The following is a 27,993-nucleotide window of genomic DNA, read 5'->3' as shown; positions in this document are numbered from 1 at the left end:
GGATACAAGGAAGATATACCGCTAAACAAAAGACACCATAACCGTGGTAAAGGACGACAGGAGGTGTCGATGAGAGAATTTTTTGCTTTTCGTATACAAGAAAGACTAGCCGACGGATCTCCACTGTTATACTCAAGAAGACTCTTTCAACAGTTTTTGGTTGATGGGTACTCCATGATTGAGTCATCAAGGCTAAACTACATACGCAGTGACCAAGAGAAATTAAGGTGTGAGATGTACAAGGGAGTAAAGGAAGCAGTACTGAATGGAGAAACAACGCCGTCATCATGTGGCAAGCGTATAATATTGCCTTCGTCATTCACAGGTGGACCAAGATACATGATACAAAACTATCAGGATGCAATGGCAATATGTAAGGTTGTTGGTTATCCAGACCTCTTCATAACCTTCACGTGCAATCCGAAGTGGCCTGAGGTTGAAGACTTTTTGAACAATAGAGAGCTGAATCCACAAGATCGACCCGACATTATTTGTAGGGTTTTCAAGGCAAAATTAGATACACTAATTAAAGATGTACGAGCAAACAAAGTTTTTGGTAGAGTTGCTGCAGGTATGTCCAATCAAAACCAATTATGTCATGGTTCAAGTTTCCAATAGCAATAGCTGTAATGTTTTATGTATGATAGTCTATTTGTCATGGATTTGAATTTTTCATTATGAATCTTGCAGTGGTATACACAATCGAATTCCAGAAACGTGGGTTACCACATGCACACATTCTACTATTCTTACACAAGGATGACAAATTTCCCACTGCCGAAGATATTGATAAGATTATATCAGCTGAGATACCCGATAAAAAGATAGACCCGGAATACTTTGATGCAGTCGAAAAGCACATGATGCACGGTCCATGTGGAGTGGCAAGGAAAGATTCACCATGTATGGAAAATTCTAAATGCATTCGACACTTCCCTAAGAAGTTTGTTGAGAATACTACTATCGACGATGATGGGTACCCGGTATACCGACGAAGAGAAGATGGAAAGACTATCAACAAATCAGGAGTCGATCTTGACAATCGTTATGTTGTACCACACAATAGGTTTCTACTCATGAGATATGGTGCCCATATTAATGTTGAGTGGTGTAACCAGTCAAGATCTATTAAGTATTTGTTCAAATATGTGAACAAAGGTCATGACCGTGTAACGGCTTCATTTTATAAAAGTGCTGCAGACAAAGAGAACATGGATGACTATGATGAAGTCAGTATGTACTATGATTGCAGGTATATTTCTCCGTGTGAAGCTGCTTGGAGGATCTTTGGTTACAACATACACTACAGGGATCCCTCGGTTGTTCGTCTAGGATTTCACTTACCCGATGAACAAAACTTGATCTTTAAAGATAATGAAAAGCTCGATGATGTGATCCGAGAAGCATCTGTTAAGGAGTCTATGTTTCTCGGTTGGTTTCAAGCCAACAAGATCTACTCAGAAGCAAGGTCGCTCACTTTTGCAGAATTTCCTACACATTTTGTGTGGAAGGCAAAGGAAAGGGTGTGGTTGCCTCGGAAGAGCCATGCTGTAATTGGAAGAATCTTCTTTGTGCCTCCTGGATCTGGTGAGAGATATTACCTAAGGCTACTACTCAATTGCGTTAGGGGACCAACTTGCTATGAAGACATTCGAACTATAGACGGTGTTGTATACTCATCATTCAAAGATGCATGTTATGCACGTGGTCTTTTAGATGATGATAAGGAATATGTTGAAGCAATAGTGGAAGCAAGTTATTGGGGCTCAGGTACATACTTGAGGAATCTTTTTGCTACATTGTTATTTTCCAATTCAATGGACAGACCCGAACATGTATGGGAAGAAACATGGACTTTATTATGTGATGACATACTTCATAGACAGAGGAGACTACTCGATAATCAAGGTATATATAAACTTTGTGGCATTATAAGAATAGTGTGATTAATTATGACATAAGAATTAACAGCTACATATTTATTGGTAGAAATTTTAAAATACAAGTGTATATCAATTTATGTACAACTAGCTATGGCTTGCTTAAACATATAACTTCATAATTAATAATAAATAGTATGAATAAAGAGGATATGAAAATAAGATTTAATAGACATGGTATTAGATTTATTAGTGATTTGGACTCATTTTATTAGATTCACTTTATTAAAGAAAATAAAATTTCAAAAATTTGACCAATTGTTTGAAGCAAGGTTTTGCAAGTGTTTACGATTTGAGTTAACAATTTTTTCTTAATCATATACATGATTTGACATATATGTTGCTATTATGTACACAGAGTTAATCCTCACAGAGGCCGAGATCAAAGATTTGACCCTAATGGAGATTGAGAATATACTTAACAAATACAACAAAAGTCTGAAAGATTTTCCACCAATGCCAATGCCAGATACAAACCAATGTAACAATTTATTGTATCCCAATGGCATGAATAGGTTAATTTGCGATGAACTCAGATATGATCGGCAAAAACTAGCTGCAGAGCATGTAACCTACTTAGGACTATTAACTGATGAACAAAAAGAAGTATATAACAAAGTCATCACTGCAGTTCAAACCGGCAAAGGTGGAGTATTTTTCCTTTATGGGTACGGTGGGACAGGAAAAACATTTGTTTGGAAGACACTAGCTTCTGCATTGAGGTCTAGATCACATATTGTTCTAACAGTTGCATCTAGCGGGATAGCATCACTTTTGTTGCCTGGAGGCAGGACAGCTCACTCACGTTTCGCAATACCGCTTAACATAGATGAATTCTCAACATGCAATATTAAGCAAGGGAGTGCACTAGCTGAGCTTTTGATTAAGACAAAGTTGATAATTTGGGATGAGGCACCTATGGTAAATAGATTCTGTATTGAAGCTCTTGATAGGACCATGCGTGACATATTAAGGTTCAATAACAAAGATAGCTTGGAGCAGCCATTTGGAGGCAAGACAATTGTTTTTGGGGGAGATTTTCGCCAAATACTTCCATTCATCCCGAAAGGGTCTAGGCAAGAAATAGTCAATGCCACTATCAACTCATCATACTTGTGGGATGACTGCAAGCTTTTGACACTTTCAAAGAACATGCGCTTAAAATCAAGTGATTTAAATTCAAGGTCATCTGAGTTGAAAGAATTTGCTGATTGGATACTCAGTATTGGTGATGGCAGCCAAGGGTCACGATCGAATACAGGTGAAAAGGTTGTCATTCCCGATGACATATTGGTTTCCGATTGGGTAGACCCAATTGAAGCAATATGTAGAGTAACTTATCCTGAAAGCTTTTCAGGAAGAAATATTGACCAACAGATTGAAGATCGAGCTATCCTTGCACCAACACTACAGTTAGTTGATGAGATCAACAACTACATGATGAGTTTAAATCCGGCTGAAGCGCAAACATATTTGAGCTCTGATAAGGCATGTCCCACAGAGCCTAATAACGATTTATTGGCTTCAATACACACTCCTGAACTCCTAAACACAATCAAGTGCTCAGGTGTCCCTAACCATGAGTTAACACTAAAAGTTGGAACACCAATTATGCTGTTAAGAAACATTGACCACTCCGCAGGATTGTGCAATGGAACACGATTGGTTGTTACTAAACTTGGAAAACACATAATTGAAGCACGAACGTGTGCGGGCAAGAATAAGGGGCAGAAAGTGTTTATACCAAGGATGACACTAAGTCCTTCTGACCATCGAATACCATTCAAATTCCAACGGAGACAATTTCCTATTATGGTTTCATACGCGATGACTATAAACAAGAGCCAAGGTCAGTCATTATCAAAGGTTGGGTTAATATTGAAGAAACCCGTATTCACACATGTCCAGCTCTATGTTGCTATCTCCAGGGTGACAAATAAGGAAGGACTCAAGATTTTGTTGTGTCATGATGATGATCAAAAGAAAGAAACAGAGAATGTCGTTTTCAAAGAAGTATTCAGAAACATATGTTGAACATTACAAGTATTCCAGGAAAAGATCCAGCAGTCATTGGTTACACAAACGAGGTACTTGCTCCTACCAACTAAGTTGTTGTTTCATGTTACAATTTTCTTAAAAAGCCATTTTAGGTGTAGAGAACTAAACCAGTATACAATCAGTGCCTTTGGCAGGATTTAACCAAAGTAAAACTATTCTGAAAAATATGTTTTGCATTATAGGAACTATATTACCTTTATTGTCCAGCTAGAAGGTTTATTGGGGTGATATGCAATCTGATGTCCTCATTATAGCCCCACCCTAAAGTCAAACAAATGAGTAGTGTTACAAATAATGCCCATCGAGACCCTGTATAACTCTCAGTTAGCTACCGACACAATTTCAGTATAACAAACTAATGACAGTTGGATCTGTGCAATCTAATTTATATACCTCTATAGAACAAATTTAATTTCATTGTACCATCCCTTTGATTAGGAAAATAATTAGACTTGATGTCCAAATACATACCACGGAAATCCTTGAATATTTAGGAAATAGCTTCCAATTAAATAGCTTGATCCACCTTCCCATAGTTATCATTTGTAGTGTATTATAAGATTTGTGGCAGTGTACCCAATTGGATCAAAATATCATAATTAGGGAGCACCCAAAATACATGTTATATTCAGTAAAATAGAAGACATGATTATTCAACAAATACTAAGCTAAAGTTATAAATCAGTCGTGCTTAAATTTAAAAAAAAAAAACTTATGGAACCCACACAAACATTCAATTCAAATGCCAACATAGTTGAAAGATTTTGTTCAAAGTGATAGTTTTCATACTAGATAATATCAAATAAGACTAGATAAGAGCAAAATATTATTCTACTACATTAATCAGCAGCCATGGGTTGCAACACTACTAAATGCAAAGGAATTCCATAATAGATAAGCTGCACATACTGTGAAAATTCATGAACAATTAGGAAATAGCTTCCAACCAAGCACAGAATCCATGCTAATGCTAAAATATACAAATCATACAAAGAGTATATGAATCTGTATAACAGTAAAAACTTACAGTAACCTATTTTACTTCATCAACCGAAAAAATTGTTCTATAGCACAAGTTTTCTGTCATAAAAGTAGGTGGGATCTGTGAATGGGTGAGTATCTTGAATAAAATTAGTACCCACTTTTATGTACTCATTTAAGAATCCGTCTATCATCTACTCTAGAGAGGTCAATCCCTTCAATTCATGAATCAATATATGATTCAGATTCACAGATTCAGTGAGTGTTATCCTGTATTCATTTTGTACCAACTATAAAGATGATATTTATTGAAGTCAAACATTTATACTAAGATGATATATATAAGTCAAACATTTATACTAAGGTTCACAACAACCCAAGATTAGATAATTGTAAGAAATATTTTAAATATAACAGTGTAGCAAATAAGTTATTTTTTTAAGTGTTTTTACTCTTCCCTTATATAAATTAATTCTATCCTCCCTTAACAGAAACCCGGGAATATTTAACCGACACCTTCGAAAAAGAGAAAAAAAAATTGGCAGGACTGAAGTAATTAATCTCCAACACTTTGAAGCATCCATTGAAAGTTGAAACTTTTACTAAGTTTTTTAGATTCATAAAGTCATAGCATTAACCTGAAGGATGGTATCAGTTCCATATTCTTTTCTCCACCTTAACATGTCTTCCCACATTTGAATAGTCTTCTCAATGTCAAAGTCCTTTGCTTTCAGAAACCTACCACAGCCATAGTTAGCAATTTTTACATTCAGCTTGATCCACTGTTCCATAGTTAGCAGTTGTAGTTTATTACAAGATTTGATTGAGTATACCCAATTGGATAAAAACATGATAATCAAGGAGCACCTAAATACATGTCAATATATGAATAATAACAGACAAATGATGAACTAAGTTAAAGTTATAAACCAATTAAGCTTGAATTCAAGTATATATATTCTTATGGAACCCGCAGAAACAACCAATTCAAATGCCATCATGGTTGGGAGATTGTATTCGAAGTTATAGTTATCATACTAGCTAATATCAAAGAAGACTAGATAAGAAAAAAATGTAATCCTTAACACAGACATAGTTACTTTCGATGTGTCTGTATGCTTAAATGGTCTTATTCATTAATTAGGAATTATATCTAATAGCAAACTACCATGAAGTTTCCAGCTAGAAATATATGATTTAACTACTAGCAAAATTACATGTACTATATGTATCAGATGGCCGTGGTATACTTACATACATCTCGAACCAAATCTTTTTGAATCGGATTCTACCCATTTCGGCGACCTTTGCCCCAAAGAGCGGATGGAGCGAGCTTCTCTTGGAAATTAAAGTCCCTACCCATTCGGCTACCTTCCACCAACCTTCTCAAAGCGCGGTCATCCCACATGGAAACGCTAACGCAGGAGATTGCAATTCTTGATGCATAAAAAAGTAACAAAGCTTCTGATTTTCTTAAACACTGTCACCGCACCAAGAAATGTCAGCTATCAACGCCAAATACAATCCCATTATGTATTTCATATAAGAAATTATTTAAATGTATTCAGTTGTAGTAGATTTAAAATCAGCAGTTAAACAATCGAAAATTATATTTCTAATATTTAATATGTTTATACTTGAAGACATAGTACCTGATCCCGATCTAGACGTTTCACGAAGACTGGAGCAGTAATGGATTCGACGGAAGGATTCAATCATATTCCAACAGCCATAGAAATCGTCATCTATAGATTAACTAGATCCTAAAAAATTTGTGCCCCCAATATTAACTGTGTGAAGCAACAGTGAGTTAAGCTACAACACCAGACAAATTGAACCTGGCAGCCAGAAGCAAGTGGTGCCAGTACCCTTTTTCCCTTGCTTTTGGTTTTCTGATGCCCATGGTTTTTTTTTTTTTAAGATTATTAGATTGATATGTTTTGTGAAATATTTGGAGAAGAAGACTGTTGTAGTTGGTGGGGGCGGGCGGGTTGCAATAAATTCAAATTTAATGAATAGATAAGAATTCAAATGTCTCACTCTATGTGAAGTGGGCAACTATTTAATGAGATCACATAATTATAATTATAGGATAGATAACGGGTATATTATTTTTAATATAAATCATCTTTAACGCCTTTCCATTTCTTTCTAAATGGTAATGTAATATATAATACTTATATTATATAAATCCACCGAGCATAATCAAGTTTAAAAATTTTTTACATTTTAGTCATACAGATCAAAATTAATGTAGTGGAACTTTTTTATATAAATAGACACTATTGTATATATACTTTTTTATGTAGACATTTGTTTTAACAAGGTACAAATTGTAAAAGTATTTCTAATGCGCTTATTAAATAGTACAAATTTAACCTGTTTTAAAATAAAACACAATCTGTTAAAGTACATGATAGTATCAATTTTTTGAAAAATAAATATATGCTTAAAAATATTTATTTATGACTCAAAATGATAACATCTGTTATTCAAATTATACTTAAAAATTATAAAACATTATTCGTATACGCGTTTAGTTAATTATTAATTTAATTTGTTAAAGTATACTCTAAAAATTACCATTTAAGAAAATTTATCATTCAAACATATAAGTTGCATTTTTTATTTTTTCTATTGTTTATTTATCCATAACTATTTGTAATTGAACCTAATATATTTTTTAAGATTAATATAACATATTCATGTTTACACAATGAAAAAACCCTATATATCTAACAATAATTTTATTTATAAAACATAAATTTATATTCTATAAATGAGATGCGACATAGAGAATTATAAATAATTGTTTCACGTTATAATTACAATTTTTTAATTGAATATTGCTAAATATTTGATAAGTATTTAGATAACTACGTTTCATAAAAATCTGTCTCACAATTTAATTTAACATAAAAAATATATATAATTTTGGGAATATATTTTACTCATGTACGATTATACTTTATTTATTTTACATATTTAACTAGACATGATAACCTTTATTCTTTTATATATATCTCATTAAAATTATTATGGTGTCTAATTCTCTTCAAAAATTAAAAAAACGTTAATGAAAACATTAGACAGCAGGAACATATTATTGTGAATGGTTTTTTAATCTAAACAATTTTTAATAAAATGCCTTTTATGTATATATTTTTTTTTAAACAAGGCACGAATCGTAAAAGTGATTCTAACGTCGTATTAAAGAATGCTAATAAAAATTGTTTTAAAGGTTACCTTTTAAATATTTTTATTAACCGAATTATATATCAATATATCAAAAAAGTTTAATCACTTAATTTTTTTTTGATATTATGATCGTGCAATTTGTTTCCATTAAAATATATGAATCTCTTTTTTAGATAAACTTTAGATAAATACCATTAAAAGTATTAAACACACCAACCGCGAGTAATTTAGACTATACAATAGGATCTATTAATATAAAAAAAAGTTTCACTACATTAATTTTGTCTGTTTGACTAAAATGTAAAAAAAAAATTCAGTTTTTAATTATTTACTCTGTACAAACAAAAATAAAACAATCTTATATATTGTATAAATAATTCTGATATACTATAAATAAATACCTTTTAATTTCAGTTTTTACATAAACTTTAGATAAATACCTATAAAGCTATTTATTATAGTCTATATAAGCGATAATAAAACAGTCTTATAAATTGTACAAATAATTATTATATTAAAAACTTTAAATCTTACGAAAGTATAATTCTTAGTATCAACATATAAGTAAAACTAAATTTTTGTAATAGATTAATATTTAGTCCGGGCGTAGCCCGGGTATTCCACTAGTTGAAGTGAATAATTGAGTTGTGAGATCGATGGCGTCGACTGATCCGGATCTGCCACGTGACTCATGGGTGTGTTCTCTTGCAGAAGAAGCAGAAGAAGAAGCTTCGAATAACAAGGCCATGGAGGAGTTTCTGACCACTGCTGACAAGGCGAGCCTTCAGAAACAGAGGAGGATGATCAAGAACAGAGAGTCTGCGGCCAGATCCAGGGAACGCAAACAAGCTTACACCCTTGAGTTAGAATGTTTGGTTCTTCAACTTGAGGCTGAGAACACCCGATTATTAGAGGAACAGGCACATATCAAGAGGCAGAGGTACAACCACCTCCTCCACACCATCATTCCAGTTATCCACAAGCGTAAACCAAGACCAATGCTTCGCAGACTCAATTCCCTCCCCTGGTGATTGCTCTTTATCCATTTATTGTACTGCCTCAAATCAATAATCAAATATTATATGTTAACCAAGCAAGCACCTCTTTATTAATAACTTTTGATACGGTGACGTGGCAATAGTGCATGAATATGAAAGACTGAAAGCGGAGTCAATGCCTCTGTCAAGCACTTGACGAATGCTTTGACGTTTTCTCTCTGTGTTTCGCGCCTTGGACCTTAAATATTTGACGACTTCCATAACCAGGTCTTATTCACTCCAGCTGTACCACACTTTAATACCTAATTGATTATGGATTTGCCTGAAAAATATCATTAACAAAAACAAAAACAATCAGTATATATAACTAATTAAGATAATAAAGAACTGGCCGTCTTCAACGAGCAGAAACAAAATGAATTTGGAGTGCATATCCAGAAAATGCATAAAGCCATCATCACCAACGCCTCCAAACCTTCAAATCTTCAACATGTCTCTTCTGGACCAGCTTTCCCCTAACATCCATGGCAACATCACCTTCTTCTACCCTCACAAAACTTCTGCTCGGGAATTCTCCGCCAAATCCCAACTCCTTCAGGACTCACTCTCTCAAATCTTGACACTCTTCTATCCTCTCGCCGCCCGCCTCCGAGACGCCGCCACCATCCACTGCAACGACCAAGGAGCCTTCTTCATCCAATCACGAACCCAAACACCTCTCTCTCAGATCCTCTCCCCCCCTAACTTCGATATCATCCAGAATCTTCTCCCTACCACCCACTCCGACTCCTTGCTTCTTGTCCGCTTTACCTTGTTCGGTTGCGGCGCCACCGCCATCACCATCTCCCTCACTCACAAGATCGCTGACTTCGCAGCCTTGATCACTCTCCTCAAGGCATGGACCGCCGCCTGCATTGGCGGAGACACCCAGCCGGTGGTCCCCGAACTCGCCATCGGATCTGCTCTCTTCCCTCCGAGAGAGATTCTTCCCGCCGGGATGTCAGCCTCCGTGAAGATCGCGGCGGAGAAGTTCACGACGAGGAGGCTGATTTTCGAGTCTTGGAAGGTAGAAGAGCTGAAGAAGAGGGTGAAAAGCGAGCTTCAGTTTGAGGCGTCGAGGGTTGAGGTGGTGCTTGGTCTCATTTGGAGATGCGCATTGTTAACTTCAAAACGTAAAACGCCTTCAACCTTGTTCCAGGCAGTGAACCTGCGACGACGAATGGAACCTCCGATTCCAGAGACGGCGTTGGGGAACTTGGTGTGGGCGTTTGCAGTGACTGTGGAGGAGGAGTGCGAGGTAGAGTTGCAGGTGGTAGTAAAGAAGATGAGGGATTGTTTGAAGGAATTCATGGAGAGGAAAGGCGAAAGATTGAATAATTCAGAAGGTAGGTGTGAGGTGGTGATGGAGGATTTGAAGGAGAGGGGTGAGATGTTGAAGAAGAGTGGTAGTGTGGTGTATAAGTGTTCGAGTTGGTGCAAGGTTGGATCATCACTGTATGAGGTTGATTTTGGGTGGGGGAAGCCGCTTTGGATGTGCAGCGTCAACAACATAGTGAGTAACACCGTTGCTTTGATGGATACAAGGGATGGGCATGGCGTCGAAGCTTTTGTCACCTTGGATCATCAACACATGGATTCCTTTCAACAATCTCAGGAACTCCTTCACTATGCTTTGCTTAATCCCCCTCTTCTGTAATCATGCCTCTATCCCAAGTTTAAAATAATATGAGGAACAAATTAAAGATGTTATTTTCGTATTAAAATTAATTAGGGAGTAAAAAATTATTTTAGTGTATATCTAATATAATTATAAAAAATTACATACATAAAATAAAGATTGAATTTTAAAATTTTAAGTTTCTGAAATTTTGATGGGAAAAATCTAGGACCAGCAACTTCATTAAATTTGAGCCAATACGTAACCTATAAAAAATAATGAATCATTAGATAAAATTTCACACCATTAAAATTATTATTAATGGCTATTTGATGACTACAAATCCCAAAAATTACTGTCTTAACACTCCTTATTTTGATATTGTGTTATTATATTGTGATACTATGTTTTTTTCACAAATTTCAAGCAAATAGGGCCAATACTATCATATTTGGTTTATCTTTAAATGCTTTTTATTAAGTTAGAAGTCTCGTTAATTAAATAAATTTTAATTTTTTATTTATTATATTTTATATTAATAATTTAAATTTATAACTTATAATTTAAAATCTAGAATTTACAATTTAGGATATAAAATTTGACTTTTTTTATAGAAGTAAAAGTAATAATATACGAATAAAATGTAGAATTGAATCGTACCAGTCTCTACTGGAGTTGTTATTCATTTTTGTACTTCAATTTCAATGGAATTGAATGAATAATTCAATTCCATTCTTAATATAAAGAGAGTAAGACCGGAAATGGAAATAGAATAGTTAGGCCAATTTTTTCTTTATTTCATCCATTTTTTGTATTGGTTCCACTAAAATATATATGTAATAATCCAAAAGCAACTCTTATTTTTGCTATTCAAATTTATGGGTTTCTGATTCTTAATATCAATCCCGGTCTTTATAAAGATTTTGAATTTGCTCAGAATGATCAAATTATATCTGGTATTGTTTCCACATTTCCAGTATGTTAACCAATTGGTATACTACAGAAACAAGACTTCATAAATTCAGGTCCTTGAGAACAGAACAAAAAACGGGCAGAATCCATAGTTTGCCAAAAAAAGATACTCTAAAACTATTTGTTTACACGGTAGTGATATTCTTTGTTTCTCTTTTCATCTTCGGATTCCTATCTAATGATCCGGGACGTAATCCAGGATGTGAAGAATAAAAAAAATATTTTGAGTTTTCTATGTTTTCCTTGTTTGTGAATTTCATTATCTTTTTGTCATTGATCCCCACAAAAAAAGAGACAGGGTATCCTGAAATAAGAAAAGTTTTGTTCCGATGGAACCTGAAAAACTATTCCTGGAATATGGGAAGAATCTCTTGGGTGGTGGCGATAAAGAAAAAGATTGGAATGTTGTTTCCATGGGAAAAACTATAGAAAGTTTTTTTTTCTAATCGTAACTAAATATTCTTTTTTTTTTGCTTTTTTTGATACATCGATACTGAAAAATCTTTTTTTCCTTTTTTTTTGTCTTAGTCTATGATCTGAACGAGTCGCACATACACCCTAGTACAGGTTTCTCGACGCTGAGATATATCTTAATATTATAATTTTTAATATTTTTTAAATAGTAAAAAATACACAAATTAGAGGTTACAATTTTTGTATCTCAAAATTTTTAATTTTTTAAATAAAAATTGGGCGGTTTGATTTCTGTATCTCTCACAGATTGAATGATCCGATTTCTATACCTCTACAAATCGAACGGTTCAATTTGTATACCTCTATATATTGGACGATCTGATTTTTCTACTTCTAATCAATCGAACGGTCCAGTTTTTACTTCTCTAATTAAACGGTTTTACATTTGAGAATAACACCCCAACAATCTATATTTTAAAAAATACCATTATCACTTCAATATCAAAAATAAAAAATTTGTAAAATTTATAGTTTATAATTTAAAATTTAAAAAATTAGATAAAAATATGCATTTATCTTAATTAAATATTCATCAGCTTTAACCTTTAATTATTGTTTGTCAATTTCTCATCAAGTTTGGTAGTGTTAGTTACTTAGTTACCACCTTACACCATGATTGATTATTTTATTAATTCGCACAAGCAAGAATTCAACACTACACGACGATATACTTGGAAAATTGACAAAAAGTTGATTATTTCACGCGTAACTTTCTTCTTCATCTTCAGCGTTAGGTAATAAAGCAAGCACTGAGGGAGCACAACACTTACTAAACGTATTTTACACAATATTTTTAAACTTTGCATAATTAATTTCCTTGACTGCTAATAACATTTTATATGTGGTACATGTAAAATCTGCATGCAATATGATGTGAGATTGTGAGGTGTCATATTAAAAGCGTTGAATTTTCATCTTCCTTAGGTAAGCAAAATGTGAAGCGGTTACTTAATTGCTGTGGCGCCGGAGCATATTAAAAGCGTTCAGTTTTCATCTCCTTAGCTTCTGACGTCAACCATACATAGTTTGTTAATGCCAATGCATGCATGGAGTTTTAATTTCTATTTTTAGAAGCTATTCATAATGTCATTCTTGTACATATCTCTGTTAAAAGATATTAACAACTAATCCCTTTTATTGTTAATGAGTTATAGTTTAAATGACATAGTCTCTCGATACTCAGTTAAGTGGTTGTGGATTCGAGTCTTCTATTTTTGGTAAAAAAAAATCTAATCTTCTTTATTAATATTAACTAATATTTTAATCTAACACTTTATTTTATATTATTAAAATTTAAAATTTCTAATTTATATAATCTTTAGTATTTAAAATTGGTTAAATATTAATTTAAATAAATAAATTTTATTGATTATGTAGTATTTTTTTATATTAAATATTTACTTTCTTTTATATATATATACATCTCGTTTAATTTCTTCATCATTTAAAAGCTGAAAACAATAAGTGGAATTGATCTTTTTATTTAATTTTCTGGAAAATCACATACATTAATTAAAAGCGTTTAATAGCAACAGCCTAACGGGTCGTGAAGATTCTCTCCTTGGATCAACCGAATATTACTTAGACTGTATGTGAATATTATATATAATAAAAGTAATAAACGCAACTATATATTAGCATTATATATCTAGTTAGGAATTTAGATATAGTAGCGTTTGTTACTAGTTAGATCATTGCTGATATATTATATATACTATATATTGAAAGATTTCAAACTCAATCATAATTATCACTACCAATAAAGATAGCCATGATGAGAAAGATATATAATCATTTTAAAATAATTTCGGGTCAATTCTTACTTTTTAAAATAGGTTATAATTAAACTAATTTAAATTAGTGAAGGAATTAAGTTATTTGTCTATTTAAATAAGTATATAAAATTTAAATTTTATTTATATAATAGTTTATTGATTAACAATAAATTTTTAAATGAAATTTAAATTCACAATAAAATTAGTCATTGGTTTGCTAAGTTAAAAAATACCATAAAAAATTTAAAAAAATAGACTACAAGTAAATGAAAAAATATGTTGTTAAATTACTAAACTAAAAAAATAAAGTTAATCACTAAGTTATAGCCAAAAATAATAAATTCTAATAGCCTCTTAATATTTTTCTAGATAAATTTAGTATACACGTTCAAAGTGATTTTTCTCTTTTTTTTTTTTTTATAATAAAAGAAAATTTTAAGGGATGCCTTTGATAAACTATATCCTCTTATTTGATAATTGAGATAAGGGATTGAAATGAAATTTCATCAAAACCTAATTGAATGTATGTTATGTCTTTTTTTTTTTAATGTATATTCACCAGAAATTAAGGTTGTGTCCTAGCAAAATAGTATCCAGAAGCCACGCAAACATCACGAGGAAAACTACTACATGAGAGCTCATTGTTTTGTTTCGAAATTAAAACTCTACCAGGACCTACTCGAGCATACAGAATACTGAAATTACTTGGATGTTAAATGAAAGGAATAAATGAAGATATTATATTTTTCATCTAAGATGTGTTAGGTTGGATGCGTAGTAGTTATTTTTCTCCTAACAAGGAAAAAAAAAAGGAAAAGAAGCTAAGTGATAATACTAGAAGTTTCAACTAAGTAAGAAGTTATAACTTTTAGTTTCTTCTAGTTATATATTGACTTGTCAAACTCCACTACAAAAAGAAACTTATAAACTCATCTATTATTGTACCTAATGCTTTATCATTTCCTTCAAAAATTGCATGCACTCCACCACAATTAGTTAATAAAACTCATATTTCCTTTCTTTTGAATACATGCTCTGTATTTGATTTGAAAACATGCATGATTGCCCATGAAAAAAAAATAAAATAAAAACATATGAATGATGTATGATGCATATATAACAGACAGTCACTTAAATAAAAATAGCAAAAACATCTTTTTACGAAGATCTTTTGTTTAAAAATGTGACTTATTTATTTAGTCACAATTTAAACAAAGATAATATTTTTATAACATATTAAAATCTGAACATACAATCCATTATCAAAAGATCAAAAGAAAATATTTTTATATAAAGACAATTATAAAGTTTTCATAGTAGTATAGTATGGACTACATCCCTGATAGATCAGATCACACAGGTGATTTGTGGTGATTCTTCTGATCTTGTTGTAGTTGTTGATCATTGACATCATCATTAACAACAACATTAACACACTTTGCAGCATCCACTATTGGTATTGGGAACACTTCACAACCCCCCAATGGATTCACCACAAGTATGTTCTTAATTCCCAGATCCAATCCTTTCTGATCTTTCTCCTTCTCCTTCTCTTGTGTCTTCACAACAACATCACCACCACCATTTCTGTATATGGCATACAGCAGCATCTGAAGTACCCCAAGTGCAAAACCCAACACGTTTGGTAGCTGACAATAATTAATTACTCAATTAAGTCATCAAGTCACTTTCAAATTCTTTAACTTTATATTCAAACTGATAAATTTGGTGTATGTACTTACGGCAATACAGATATCCCTGAGAAATAAACCATATGCAAACCACATAACCGCACTTAATGTGAGGAAAAACGACAAATTGAATGGCATGAATTGAACACTCTTTGTTCTTATAACCTGTGCCTGCATCACGTACAATAATAACTAATCACAAAGCTAGTAATAACAAGTATGCTATTAAGAAATTAAATGAGAATAATTAATCACTGACCACAATGCTTAGAGGTGCTGCAAAAACAGTGACCGAAATGGAGACACAAATCCATCCAAGAACTTGAACTCGGAGAATACCATTTAGTGCAAAATGCGTCACAAACAGGATCACCCCGAATAAACCCATGTTCATTCCAGCAAATAGTTTTACTGTTAATTTCTGCACCCCAATAATAACATGCATGCATGCTTAGAATTATTGAATTATTGAATAGTGGCAGTAATTAAGAGTAGTAGTAGTAGTAGTAGTGTACCCTGGCATCATTGGTAGCATAGATTATGAAGATGGTGATGTAAATAATCTCAATGACACATCCAACAGAGTTAATAGTGATGAGAAGAACAGCATCTGTTTTGAGAAAAGCGTAGTACAACCATAGCATACAACTGAATAATGCTACCAAGTAAGGTAGTGATTGGAATCCTTCTGTTGTTTTCTTCTTGAATATCCGGTAAAATGTTGGCCTGAAATTATACAATATTCACCATGCTTTGTTTCATTAATTAATTCTCGTAATTAACACTAATTATTTGTTATTAGTTCACTACTTACAGCGGAGCCAAGTACACCAGGAACGATATCACGTTACCTATGAATAATGAATCAATTTCAAAGTTAAAACAGAAAATAATTGAAACTGCAATTTTGTGATCAACCTAGCTAGCTAGCTAGTAGCTACCATGGCTATTATCACTCAACTAATTAATAAACTTTATGATCAATATTAATAATACTTCCAAAAGATAGAGAAAGAAAATATTAACTACTTCTAAAGAAATCATAAAAGCTTAAGAACCATATCGTAATTAATTTGAAGTTGTGAGTGGATTCTTAATTGAGGCAAGAGACAAGAATGATGCAAAAATGGACATAGAAAACAAGTTAGCAAAATTCACTTTCTATGTATACATGCATTCCACTCTTGAACAAGAAACCAAGAACAAATTAAATGAAAATAAAGAATATAACAAGAACGAAAGAAAGAAAGAAAGAAAGAAAAGAATTTGATGAGGATCTAAAAGAAGATGATATTAAATTATGAATGTGTTACCAAGTATGCCAAATGTAAAGGCCAAAGAACTGGGATGATTATTGGTCGTCATAGCCACAATCTCTAGAGAGAAATTTGAAGCTATTAGCACAAGATTTTGGGGGTTGCAAAAAAAACCTTAGGTGGGTTTTTTTGTTTCCAAAAGCAACCCCTCAAAGTTGTGATGAATGAACTGGAATGAGGAATTTGTGTTGAGCAACAAGTGGTATATATACACATAAATGGGAAAAAAGGAATTAATGGAAGAATATTATAGTTTGAGGTGGGGGGTGTGTCAATGAAGTCATTCAGGTTTCATGAAGGATTAATCTTAATTAGTAGGTAGCGTAGCACAAAACCATTTGCCTTCCCATGTCACCATTATGTATCTATATATGCTTTGCCAATTGATTTTTTCAATTTTCTGCTTCACCAAAACACAACTCCTTAAATCCCTTTCCAACAAAACAAAAGTGGAAAATATTTGACGGTGGGAGTTTATTTTATAAATATTTATTTGAAACTATGATGTCACATGAATAATATTCATTTTTGGATCATCAGAAATCAATTATTTATTTCTAACTATTAAATACTAACAATGTTACGTGTGTATTAAAAAAGGTAAATGCTACCATACCTTTTTTAAAATAAAAAGTAAATTATTCAGTGTTTATAATTACAATTAAATTGAATGTTAATCATAATAATTAGGTATATTTTTTACTTTATTTTATGATTATTTAAATTTAGTTTAGCATCACCAATCTATGGTGGTGGTAGTAGTGGCTGTTACCGTTGAAAAAATTTCTTTGCATTGAACTCACAAACTCATCAATAAGGTGCAAATACGTATTCAGCTCGTTACACGCGTGACAACATTTGTGCTACTGAAGTACGGAGAATCTCTACTACATTGGCGCAACTCCTTTCCAGTCTTAGCGTACACCCACTGCGCCTCCTCCATCCTCTTCTGTATGATGATAACATCCTAGACATTCACTATCCGCAAAACTTTTGTCCCCTAAAAGTGATTAAATTCTTGTGCATAATTGTCACCTCGTCTTGCAAATCCTATTGTCTGCAATCGAATTCGACTTGATCTCCACCTCATCGACAACAATGTCTTTAACCTCATGAGGATCCGAATTTACCATTCTTTGAAACTTGTATTTGATATCATCAACAACAATGTCTTTAACTGTGTTTATGAGTTGAGGATCTAAAGAATCTTTTCAAATGTCTTTATGACTTCTATCATTAAGGACTATAGGAGAGCCAAACTCTCCTCTACCTTCAAGTGCATCAATTGCATTTGTAAAGATTTCTTCCACTTTATAGAACTCATCTGGTGAATCACTTTTAATATATATATCACAAGAGATAATTTACCCTTTATTTTAGAGAGGGTATGATAGAATTCACCATTAAAAAATATCAATAGTTAGTTATTGTATTTTTTTTAATCAAGGTGGAACTCGCAACCTCTGAAATGAGTATAGGAAGACTATGTTATTTGAGTTATAACTCATTGGTTAGTTAGTTATTGTATATAGAAAAATATTTTTTAATTTTTTATTATATTACTATAAATAATTTAATTATTTGTCTAATATAGGTTTAGTTATTTTATTATAGTAAATTTAATTATTATAATGGCTAATTATTAAATTTTAAAAAAACATACTAATTAATATATAAATAAAGTAAATACGATTTCTGATAATGAAAAATTCTTACCATGATAAAATAGTTGATTTGGTGATTAAATTTTAATATTATATAAAGTGTTTTTGCATGAATAATTAAGTCATGTTATTTTATTCTTTTCTCCTCTAGTGTTTATTTAGGTATAATTAATATGGAAAATAGCTTTGTGATGTATTATAAAGCACTGCATTAGTTAACCACATTTCATTATTTTAAAAAGTGACAGTTATAATTATAAATAACAAGAGATATCAATATAAATGAGAGATAAACTTTTATACTATGAGAGAAGATAGTTAAATATCTTTTACTGTGAATATGATCAAATGCCAACATAAACTTGATTTATTTTCGTTCAAAAACTTCTTAAATTTTTGAAGTCACCAAAAAAATTTTATATATATGTATGACGTGAACGAATGTCTATTACTCTTCCAATAATTTTACGTCTCTCTTATACATATGTAAAATTTTTTAAATGCAATAATTAATTAGATAGTAATGACATTTGGTATTGTCATGAAACCACTTATCCCAAAAGCTTAAGCTGATGGGAGAAGGTAACATTAATGGTTATATCTCTAACACTCCCTTTGCATAGGCTTTCTTTTTCTCTTTTATTTGCCTTATGCTATTTTCTTTACTTTTGGAGTTCACCAAAGATCAAACTCTTGACCTTTTTGGTCATAGAGCTCTGATACCATGTCATGAAAGGTATAAAGTAGTAGTAAGCAAGTATAGTAGTTGTGTAAGATATAGTTGTTATTATTATTTATGCAATGTTAGTTCTTGGGAATTCTGAATAACGCAATTGGTCCTCCAAGTGGCTGTTTGTCTAATTGGTGTAATTTCTAATATGTTATGATTATAAGAAGATATTGGCTTAATTAAAACAAAAACAAAGCTGGAAAAATCTATGATGATTCACTGCACGAAACTACTGAGATATGGGGAAGGTGTGTTCAAATAGATCACAACTCGCAAGATCCATTTCTGTTGTTCCCATTGCATCATACTAGAACTACTTGCACCTTTATGCAAGCTAGTAACATTATTTAACATGTGTTTTGAGAATATATATGTGCGGTCTTCTTTTTTATGGTATTCAACAAAAAATAATTCGTCGCTGATGTGAATTTTATTTAAAAATTTACCGTGACTAGCTAATAGTTCGCTATAAATACAAAACATAATTTAAAACTCTACACTTAAGAAATAGGTAAATTAATCACTCAACCAACTTATTAAGTTAGTTTTCTCTCATTTTTATTCAAAGAAAGTTGTAAATATTTTTAGAGGATTCATTCTTCTTCTAAAATAATGCAAATATTTGTGTATAGGTGAGGGCTAGCTGTAGTGTGTATGTGTGCAAATTGAAGAATTTTCGTGTGTAAGAGGGCATCGATGGGACTATTTATTTTATTCTTGAAGCTATGCAAAAGTTAGGAGTAGGACAAAATAAGAACTACTTCTCCCAATCAACTAATTTGTTTTAATTAGTGGAGTATTAATCCAATAAACTACCTATTAGGTCCATAGCCATATATCAATATCCCTTATATATTGTCATGCCGCATTCATTTTCCATATTCAAACAATCCATTTCATAAATGATTGGGATTGCCTTGGTTACTTGATCATCTGTATAATTTCCAATTCAATCAAAAGCATGGTTATCGATCATGTGAATATAAAAACAATTCCCCTCTTCTAAAGATTTAGGAGCCTACGTACGAGTAGTTTAATTAGCTTTCATATCTTGGTCGAAGTCAAACGTCTGTGTCTTGATACTCAATTTAAAGAACAAATAAAGATATGGGGTGACCAATTATTCTTTCTGTTGTGGGAATAGGTAGAAAAACTCAAAAAGTGCCCACAAAAAAAATGAGAAAAGGGCTATGGTTTCTAGGAATCTTACATAGCTATTAACACTGTCCCACACAAAATTATCTACAATAAGCTATAATTAAGTAGCTCTAATTAAGCTACCCTCATATATATAAGATAAAATGTACTCTACTCACTATATTAATTGTAGTTTTATACTTATTCGTAATGCATGCTTTTATATACGTACCTAAGCACCTAGCTACTTCAATTATTATTATATCATATTATCTAATCATTCAGGTCACTATTTTTTTAAAAATATAAAATCTTGTTAGCTTGAATAATATAAGTCAGTTGTTTGGTTTTAAGTATCTTCTAATATTTTGTTTACTTAGTAATAGTTTAGTCTAATTAGAATATGTATGTGTTTTTAACTTCTTATTAAAATTGATGATCAATATTTATACGAACAAAAAGATTGAGTAACCAATTCAATTTTAAAAATCGTATGATTGATGGTGTAACAAATTAAAATACGAAACAACCTACAGGAAGAATTGATTAGGAGCTTGCAATATGTGATTAGTGGATGAAATTAGAAGAGAATAATGGGGAGTTAATGGTAGTCTAATCTTTTTGAGTAGATAACATCATAACAATGAAAGTTTTGTTTTCTTGTTTCATTTTTGGTTCTATTTCTGGTAGAAGTGGCTGCTGAATCATATAAGAAAAACTTGGTGGGTTGGTGATGGACTGATGGTTTTGTATAGAAATGGATTAAGTGCCACAATTAAGTAACTAAGCCAATTCAGCTAGCTTATGGAGATAAGGTTGGGATTTAGATAAGGAAAGAATAATGAAGAGGAGATTAAGGAATCTGCTTTATTTATTTAACAGTAGGATTAGTGCCACAGCAAAACAGGGCGATAAAATGATAGAAAATATTAAAAAAACGCTAGAAGGAGGGCTTGAACTTCCAATCTTGTGGTTAACAGCCACACGCTCTAACCAACTGAACTATTCTAGCTATTTAATAATATATTTTGATAAATATAATAAAAGATAGATAAACTTTTTTTTCCCTATGCAAATGAAGAAACAATATTGGAATATTGTTATAAAAGATTTTGGGCTTTACCTAGAGTGTAAGAAATTATAAGAAGCCCAAAGAAATCCATGGAGAAATGATATGACAATTTTTTTTAGTGAATCAATTCCTAATCACAAGTTCACAAACTACAACAGAATAGGAAACATAGAGATACAGCATGCATGAAAATCAGCAAAGAGCATGCACCTCTATGTATGAATAATTGAATATGATGAAGATAACAATATAAGATTATGTACTCCCAACTTTTTCATCATTATTTCTCTTTATATAAAATAACACATGGTGGTGTGCATGTATATTTTTGTTGATTACATAAAACAAAAGAAATGTCACCAGACCTGCGACAAAAAAGGGTTGTAGAATGCTAAAATCATGCTCTTCTATCTTCATGTACCATTGCCATCTACGTGCTACCCAAATTATTATCATTAATCATTATGAATTAAAATGACAAACAACAAGTTATGATTAAGAATCATTATGCCACTTTTTTCCATTTTCGTCCCAACTTTTCCTATCTCCGACCACTGATCAATCGCATCAACGCACGCCTGCATTTATGCCAATGTCGTCTAAAGCTTAAGACTTTGAAGCTTTTTTCATGTCAAACTGTTATGGGGTGTGAGAAAGTTGGTTCCTTTACAGCTGAAATAATTGTATTGAGAAGCTAAGGGATGATCGTTCTGGAATTGGCTGTTATTGTGGATCATTGTGCTTCTAGATACATATGTTGCGGAGAATAGGATGGTTTGTGAGTCTGAATCAAAGGCTTTTGGCAGCAAAAAGGTCGCAGAATGTGGAGCAACCCGGCACCCCTGCAAGACCAATTCAGAAGCAGCTCAATGCTGCTCATGAAATTGCCATTTACATTCACAGGTTTCATAATCTCGACCTTTTTGAAGAAGGGTAAGCACAAATGCAATCTCTACCAATAAAGTTTATCATTTCTTAGTAAACATGATATGTTCATTCAATAACATTGTTTGGTGAATCATGATTCTTTTGTTGTTGTGTAGATGGTACAAAATCAAAATTACCATGAGATGGGAGGATGGTGAAGACTCCTATCCTGGGATTCCTGCAAGGGTTGTACAATATGAAGGTGAGAATTTCAAATTACATTTTTTAAAAAAATGAGTTTAGAAGTTTTTTTTTCCCCACCAGGAAAAACAAAACTTGTCCCATGTTTCCATTATTTGTTGCTTTCTGTTTTAACAATTTGACCCTTGTACCAAACAAGGCTTGACCTTCTCATGGTTATTTATTTTATCTCAAAATAACTTGTGCTCTTTTAGTTTCTAGATTGAGTTTCCATTTTTATTCAATGAATTTTCTAACAAGGATGCCTTCATGCAAAACAAAAGTCAAATGTGTCTGTATTTTTCTGCATGTTTCATCCAATTTCATCTTCAATAAATCTCATGTTAGCGTAGATTGACACACATTCTCAAATTATCTATGCCCTGTATTTTGAACTAGTCTAGCTTTTGATTTGGTCTAAGATTCGCACTAGCATGATTGTTATTCTGAGTAGTTACATTTTTTCTACTAGTTTTCTCTGTTTCCTAATGGTTGCACTTCAGATCGAATGAACAATGAGAATCCATTATTTCTTTGAGCTGCAGCTCCTGAAGTGGGTGCTAACAGTTCATCTAGAGTTTGGATGATTGATGATACAGACCATAGTTTTTCAACACCGCCATTTCAAATAACATATGCAAGGCAGGATGTATTCCTTTCTATCATGATCTCATTCTATGTATCATTTCGTGGATATGAGGTCAGTGTTTATATCTATTTGTTAATTATTTTTGTGTAATTTATAGTATCTGTTGGCAATTGAGGATTTTATTTTCTCTATTTAGCAAACTAACTAGCTCAGCAACAAAAACATTAGAAACATGTTATCATAAGCGGACAAATTTAGAATAGCATTTGATCATTTGAAGTTTCCTGTGTGGGAGCAAGAAAAGGTGGTAGCAACTTACTAACTTCTTGGTGTGCACACAGCACATATAGCCTTAACTTTGTATATTTTGCAAAAGAGAACAAAAGCTCTATAGGCTAATTAGTTGATTTTATCTACAGGAGAAAACTTCTGCTGTTATATTGAAATTTGAACTCGTGCACTCTCCAACACCTGAATTTCGGTTAGCAAATGAAGCTTTTCTCTGTCCTTGATTTATTGAAGAAGAGAAAGTTAAATGCAAAGATATTGATTGACCTGGTGTTAGATTAAGATTTATTCATTACTACCATACCAATTTGAAGTTGTCAATTCTGTTGTTGTTTGCATCAATATCCAGGACTGGGTTGCTAGATTCTTGTGGTTCAGTTCATGAGTACAGAATTCCCCCAAAAGCTCTTCTGGGATCACATTCATATTGTCCTGTTTATTTTGATTCTTTCCATGCTGTCCTTGTTGATACAAGTGTTCATATCACTTTACTAAAACCTAGTTATCGAACAACCCGACAAAAGGTACCAAAGTTTGTCAGCATTTATGTTTTTACTGTTGAATTAGATGCCATGGTAACTGTTGCATTGCCATCACTTATATATGTTCCTATGTTTGCTACATACTATTCTAATTTGAGTAATATCGTTAGTTTAATTATAGCAGTGCTTCTCAGACATCTGAAGACACTTATGATGAAGATTATGTTAGATCAAACACGGTATGCATTGTCACTGTAACAATCTTTTACAACTTCATACCAATGCTTCTTTTTGTTAAGGAGTTTCAGTTGTCATTTTCTTTACATTACTTTCCAGGATTATTAATTCCATATATTTAATCTATTTATTTTTGCTTACTATTAAATCTCTTTATTTAAGATCAGGTTGTGCTTATCAAATCAATGATGGCTGCCCATGATTTCCTTCTTGAAGACCTGAGAAGAATAAGCAAAGGAATCAACCAAGATATTGATTTGAATGGAATTACTTTGAAACAAGATATTGTTGAGGGTAAATTGTCACCTCAATCTTCAATGAAGCCAAAAGTTGAAGCTGAGGTCCTTAACTCCGACATTGTGGATACTTCATTACATGTTTTCTCTTCCCGTTGCTTTAAAATTTAACATCTCTGTAATACATTATTCCTCCCTTCAACAGAAAGCCGATAATGATACGAGCCGACTTAATGAGGAATCAATTCAACATTTTTCATGGGATGATATGTTAAACTCTTTCCAGTCTATGGGGAGTCAACTCTTAAATATCTGGAATGCATTTCTCAGCTTTCACAGGTATATTCAAAATTATTATCAGAGTAATTGCGCATCTTAATAATATTCAGCATTCCTTCTGGTCCATGACATGCTTTTTCTTTGGATTTTAATTATATGATACTTTCATCCAGGGAAAATAAAACAAAGATACTGGAGTTTCTGTTTAACTCATGGGCTAATGATCGAAAAACTGAATGTTCAATATGGATGGTGTACTCAAAGGTTGAGATGCCTCACCAGTACATGAATAATGATGTTGAGGGGACTTCACGTTTCTATGGATTACTAAGAAGATCACTAAGTACAAGGAGGTTATCAGATGATGTAATTATCTAGTTTAAACTAATCATTAGATAGTCTTTATATGAATCATCAGCATAACCAAATAGATAATGTGCATCTATCAATATTTTCATTTTCAGCCTGTTCAGACATCAATAATGCGAGCTGAACTCCATAGACAAGGTATAGCACAAATGAGGGTAAGTCCTTTTTTTGTCATATAGAATATTGAATGCAGATCATCACAACATTCCTTTTGTTTCCTGTTGATTGGAATTTGTGACATTGAACTCAATGCAGATTAACAGCCGGTCACTTCAAGACATGTTCATGTTCGGAGATCCTTCGCAAGTTCCTATTGTTATTGTAGAGCGCTTAGCAAACATCACAAGGTCTGTGAGTGTGAATTCTTATCTCACTCCTTTGGATGTGGAAAATGGATCTACAACATGCGAGTTGTCTCAGAGTAACCTGTCTCAAAATGAGGATGTTCTGAGAGTAGTTGTTTTTGTTCATGGCTTTCAGGCATGTTTCACATTCATAAGTTCATTCATAAATTTATTATAGTACTCTATTTTCCTTCATCTCCTTTTAGTTTGAAGTTAATGTGATCCCTCTTCACTCAAACATGAAACATTAACAGGGACATCATTTGGATTTACGGCTTGTTCGGAACCAATGGGTCATAATAGACCCCAAAGTAAAGTTTCTTATGTCAGAAGCAAATGAAGACAATACATCTGGTGACATAAGAGAAATGGGATCACGACTCGCCAAGGAAGTCGACAAATACTTGAAGAAGAAAATCATCAAAGCCTCAAGAAGTGGACGCTTAAAGGACATCCATCTTAGCTTTGTTGGCCATTCTATGGGGAATCTCATTATTAGAACTGCTTTAACAGGTACTAGTGCACAAGATTTTTAAGGAATGAAGCATAATATATACTCATTGATGTTTAAACAAGGAGAAGTAATAATCTGCATTTATTTATTTATTGAATTTCAGAAAGCATCATGGAGCCATATACAAGATACTTGTATACATATGTTTCTATGTCTGGTCCGCACTTGGGTTATATGTATAGTTCGAACCCTATATTCAATTCTGGGTTGTGGCTCTTGAAGAAGATGACAGACATGCAATGCATGCATCAACTAACTTTCTCAGATGATAATGATCTTGAGAATACCTTCATCTACAATCTTTCCAAGGTACTGAATTCATATAAGTAGTTTCTATTCACAGGAACTGGTTCACCCCTTTATATTTGATTTCATTGTATACCAATGTAAAATTATGTTTGTTTGTACTACAGAAGATGACATTGATAAACTTCAGGAATGTGATTCTTCTAGCCTCACCTCAGGTAACCTAAGAAGGCATGAACTGTCTAGGAAGATCTTCTTCTTGAACTTGATGATTAGGCAATGGTATATTTCTAAACTTCAAACATTTCAGGATGGTTATGTTCCATATCATTCTGCCAGAATAGAATCGTGTCCAGGAGCTTCTTTGGATTCCTCCAAACAAGGAAAAGTCTTCCTCCAGATGTTAAATAACTGCTTGGACCAACTCCGAACTCACTCTGACCATCGTGTGGTCATGCGTTTTGACATCAACTTTGACACCTCATCCTATGGAAGGAATTTGAATTCATTCCTCGGACGAGCTGCTCATATCGACTTCTTGGAGCGTGACATCTTTATCAAGTTCATAATGTGGTCTTTCCCAGAGATCTTTAGTTAGCAAACAAGGGAGTTGAATTTGCATGGAATTCACACCATGTTGATTTAGAGACAGAGAGAAAAAAAAAAAAGAAATAATAATAACAATTAAAAAAAAAAGATGGTAAGGTTCATACAGTACTTCCAATCCATAACTGGAATTATTAAAAGCACTGCATGGTGACCAAAGTCCAAAACTAGGACTTGAGTTATAACATGTAAGTTAACTGAGGCAAATATGTTTTCCATTCCTTGCATGCCATGTAAAAGCAATAAAAGTACATGTAGATTTTATCTAGAAGTTGAAAAGTCTTTGACAAGTTGTTAGTTCTGTAGGACTAGGAGACAAGGACAAGATGATGTATACTGACAATTGAAATTAGAAGATTTTTTTTTTTTTTTTGGGCTAGTAACCATGCCATCAGTTTCCTTGTTAAACACAAGTATACGGAAATAAATAAATAAATACAATATCAGATAGCAATAGCTAGATGATTTATCTGCTAATGCAATCTTCCTCTTTCTAAAATGCTGTTAAGTCATAATGCTCAGCTGGTCATAATCTCAATTTTAAGTAACACTTTCACCAATATCAAGTACCTAGAAGATCAAGCATCTCAATCCGGCAAGTCATAATCTTCCGGAATGCCTCCTTTACTTGGTGCTCCAATGGATCCAATCCATCTATCAAAACAAACAAGAGAACAGAATTCATCGCATACATAGGAACTGCCAACCCTCGTGTTGCAATAATCCATTTGCACCAGGGGGAACCAGGTTGCTTGCAATGGACTGAAGCTGCTTGGCTGCAGACCATGATGGCGATACGCTCCACGAATGCGACCAAGAATGCCCTTTCGATTGGTGATGATGATCCTTGCTGGTGCCATTTCTCCCAAAAGATCTGTTTCTGTGAAAAAAGGCTGATCCAGATTCTTTCCCAACTAAATCCATCAGTGCCTTTCTATCCCTTGGAAACTGGCCTTCCTTAAATGCTCTCTGGTTAGAACCCAAGGAGCACAAGACAATTTCCACATGCTTTAGCCAAGTGTGAATCTTCTCA

At 32.8% G+C, this 27,993-nt stretch overlaps 4 protein-coding genes across 4 annotated transcripts; 3 read left to right on the top strand and 1 right to left on the bottom strand.

Annotated features, from left to right (window-relative positions):
- Positions 1–69: 69 nt before the first annotated feature.
- Positions 70–3,974, top strand: LOC140175552 (uncharacterized). The gene is made up of 3 exons (XM_072204058.1): positions 70–571; positions 691–1,770; positions 2,299–3,974. The coding sequence occupies exons 1-3, from the start codon at positions 70–72 to the stop codon at positions 3,972–3,974; spliced, it is 3,258 nt and encodes a 1,085-aa protein (XP_072060159.1).
- Positions 3,975–8,568: 4,594 nt separating this feature from the next.
- LOC112714916 (stemmadenine O-acetyltransferase) lies at positions 8,569–10,919 on the top strand. The gene has a single exon (XM_025766611.3). The coding sequence runs from the start codon at positions 9,591–9,593 to the stop codon at positions 10,869–10,871; it is 1,281 nt and encodes a 426-aa protein (XP_025622396.1). The 5' UTR covers positions 8,569–9,590; the 3' UTR covers positions 10,872–10,919.
- Positions 10,920–15,208: 4,289 nt separating this feature from the next.
- On the bottom strand, positions 15,209–17,372 carry LOC112714914 (bidirectional sugar transporter N3). Its single transcript, XM_025766610.2, has 6 exons — positions 17,058–17,372; positions 16,559–16,595; positions 16,260–16,470; positions 16,004–16,165; positions 15,796–15,915; positions 15,209–15,702 (listed from the first exon to the last, which is right to left on the bottom strand). Exons 1-6 carry the CDS (start codon positions 17,107–17,109, stop codon positions 15,406–15,408), a joined length of 879 nt encoding a protein of 292 aa, XP_025622395.1. The 5' UTR covers positions 17,110–17,372; the 3' UTR covers positions 15,209–15,405.
- Positions 17,373–21,748: 4,376 nt separating this feature from the next.
- LOC112714913 (uncharacterized) lies at positions 21,749–27,339 on the top strand. The gene is made up of 15 exons (XM_025766609.3): positions 21,749–22,596; positions 22,707–22,792; positions 23,316–23,470; positions 23,779–23,840; positions 23,997–24,171; positions 24,300–24,368; positions 24,534–24,707; positions 24,808–24,941; positions 25,055–25,247; positions 25,346–25,405; positions 25,506–25,730; positions 25,849–26,107; positions 26,212–26,417; positions 26,522–26,572; positions 26,665–27,339. Exons 1-15 carry the CDS (start codon positions 22,418–22,420, stop codon positions 26,950–26,952), a joined length of 2,316 nt encoding a protein of 771 aa, XP_025622394.1. The 5' UTR covers positions 21,749–22,417; the 3' UTR covers positions 26,953–27,339.
- Positions 27,340–27,993: the final 654 nt, after the last annotated feature.

Source organism: Arachis hypogaea, chromosome 10 (genome assembly GCF_003086295.3).
Source record: "Arachis hypogaea cultivar Tifrunner chromosome 10, arahy.Tifrunner.gnm2.J5K5, whole genome shotgun sequence".
NCBI classification, from domain to species: domain Eukaryota; kingdom Viridiplantae; phylum Streptophyta; class Magnoliopsida; order Fabales; family Fabaceae; genus Arachis; species Arachis hypogaea.
This window is presented reverse-complemented; position numbering and strand designations above follow the sequence as displayed.

Excerpts from the sequence above, each read along its gene's own strand:
- LOC140175552 (XM_072204058.1), top strand. The coding sequence starts at position 70 with ATGAGAGAATTTTTTGCTTTTCGTATACAAGAAAGACTAGCCGACGGA. Across the intron at positions 572-690 it reads TTTTGGTAGAGTTGCTGCAG|TGGTATACACAATCGAATTC; the intron begins GTATGTCCAATC and ends TGAATCTTGCAG. Across the intron at positions 1,771-2,298 it reads AGCAAGTTATTGGGGCTCAG|AGTTAATCCTCACAGAGGCC; the intron begins GTACATACTTGA and ends TTATGTACACAG.
- LOC112714916 (XM_025766611.3), top strand. The coding sequence starts at position 9,591 with ATGAATTTGGAGTGCATATCCAGAAAATGCATAAAGCCATCATCACCA.
- LOC112714914 (XM_025766610.2), bottom strand. The coding sequence starts at position 17,109 with ATGACGACCAATAATCATCCCAGTTCTTTGGCCTTTACATTTGGCATA. Across the intron at positions 16,166-16,259 it reads ATGCTACCAATGATGCCAGG|AAATTAACAGTAAAACTATT; the intron begins GTACACTACTAC and ends ATTGGGGTGCAG. Across the intron at positions 15,703-15,795 it reads TCAGGGATATCTGTATTGCC|CTACCAAACGTGTTGGGTTT; the intron begins GTAAGTACATAC and ends AATTATTGTCAG.
- LOC112714913 (XM_025766609.3), top strand. The coding sequence starts at position 22,418 with ATGTTGCGGAGAATAGGATGGTTTGTGAGTCTGAATCAAAGGCTTTTG. Across the intron at positions 22,597-22,706 it reads CTCGACCTTTTTGAAGAAGG|ATGGTACAAAATCAAAATTA; the intron begins GTAAGCACAAAT and ends GTTGTTGTGTAG. Across the intron at positions 23,471-23,778 it reads TATCATTTCGTGGATATGAG|GAGAAAACTTCTGCTGTTAT; the intron begins GTCAGTGTTTAT and ends TTTTATCTACAG.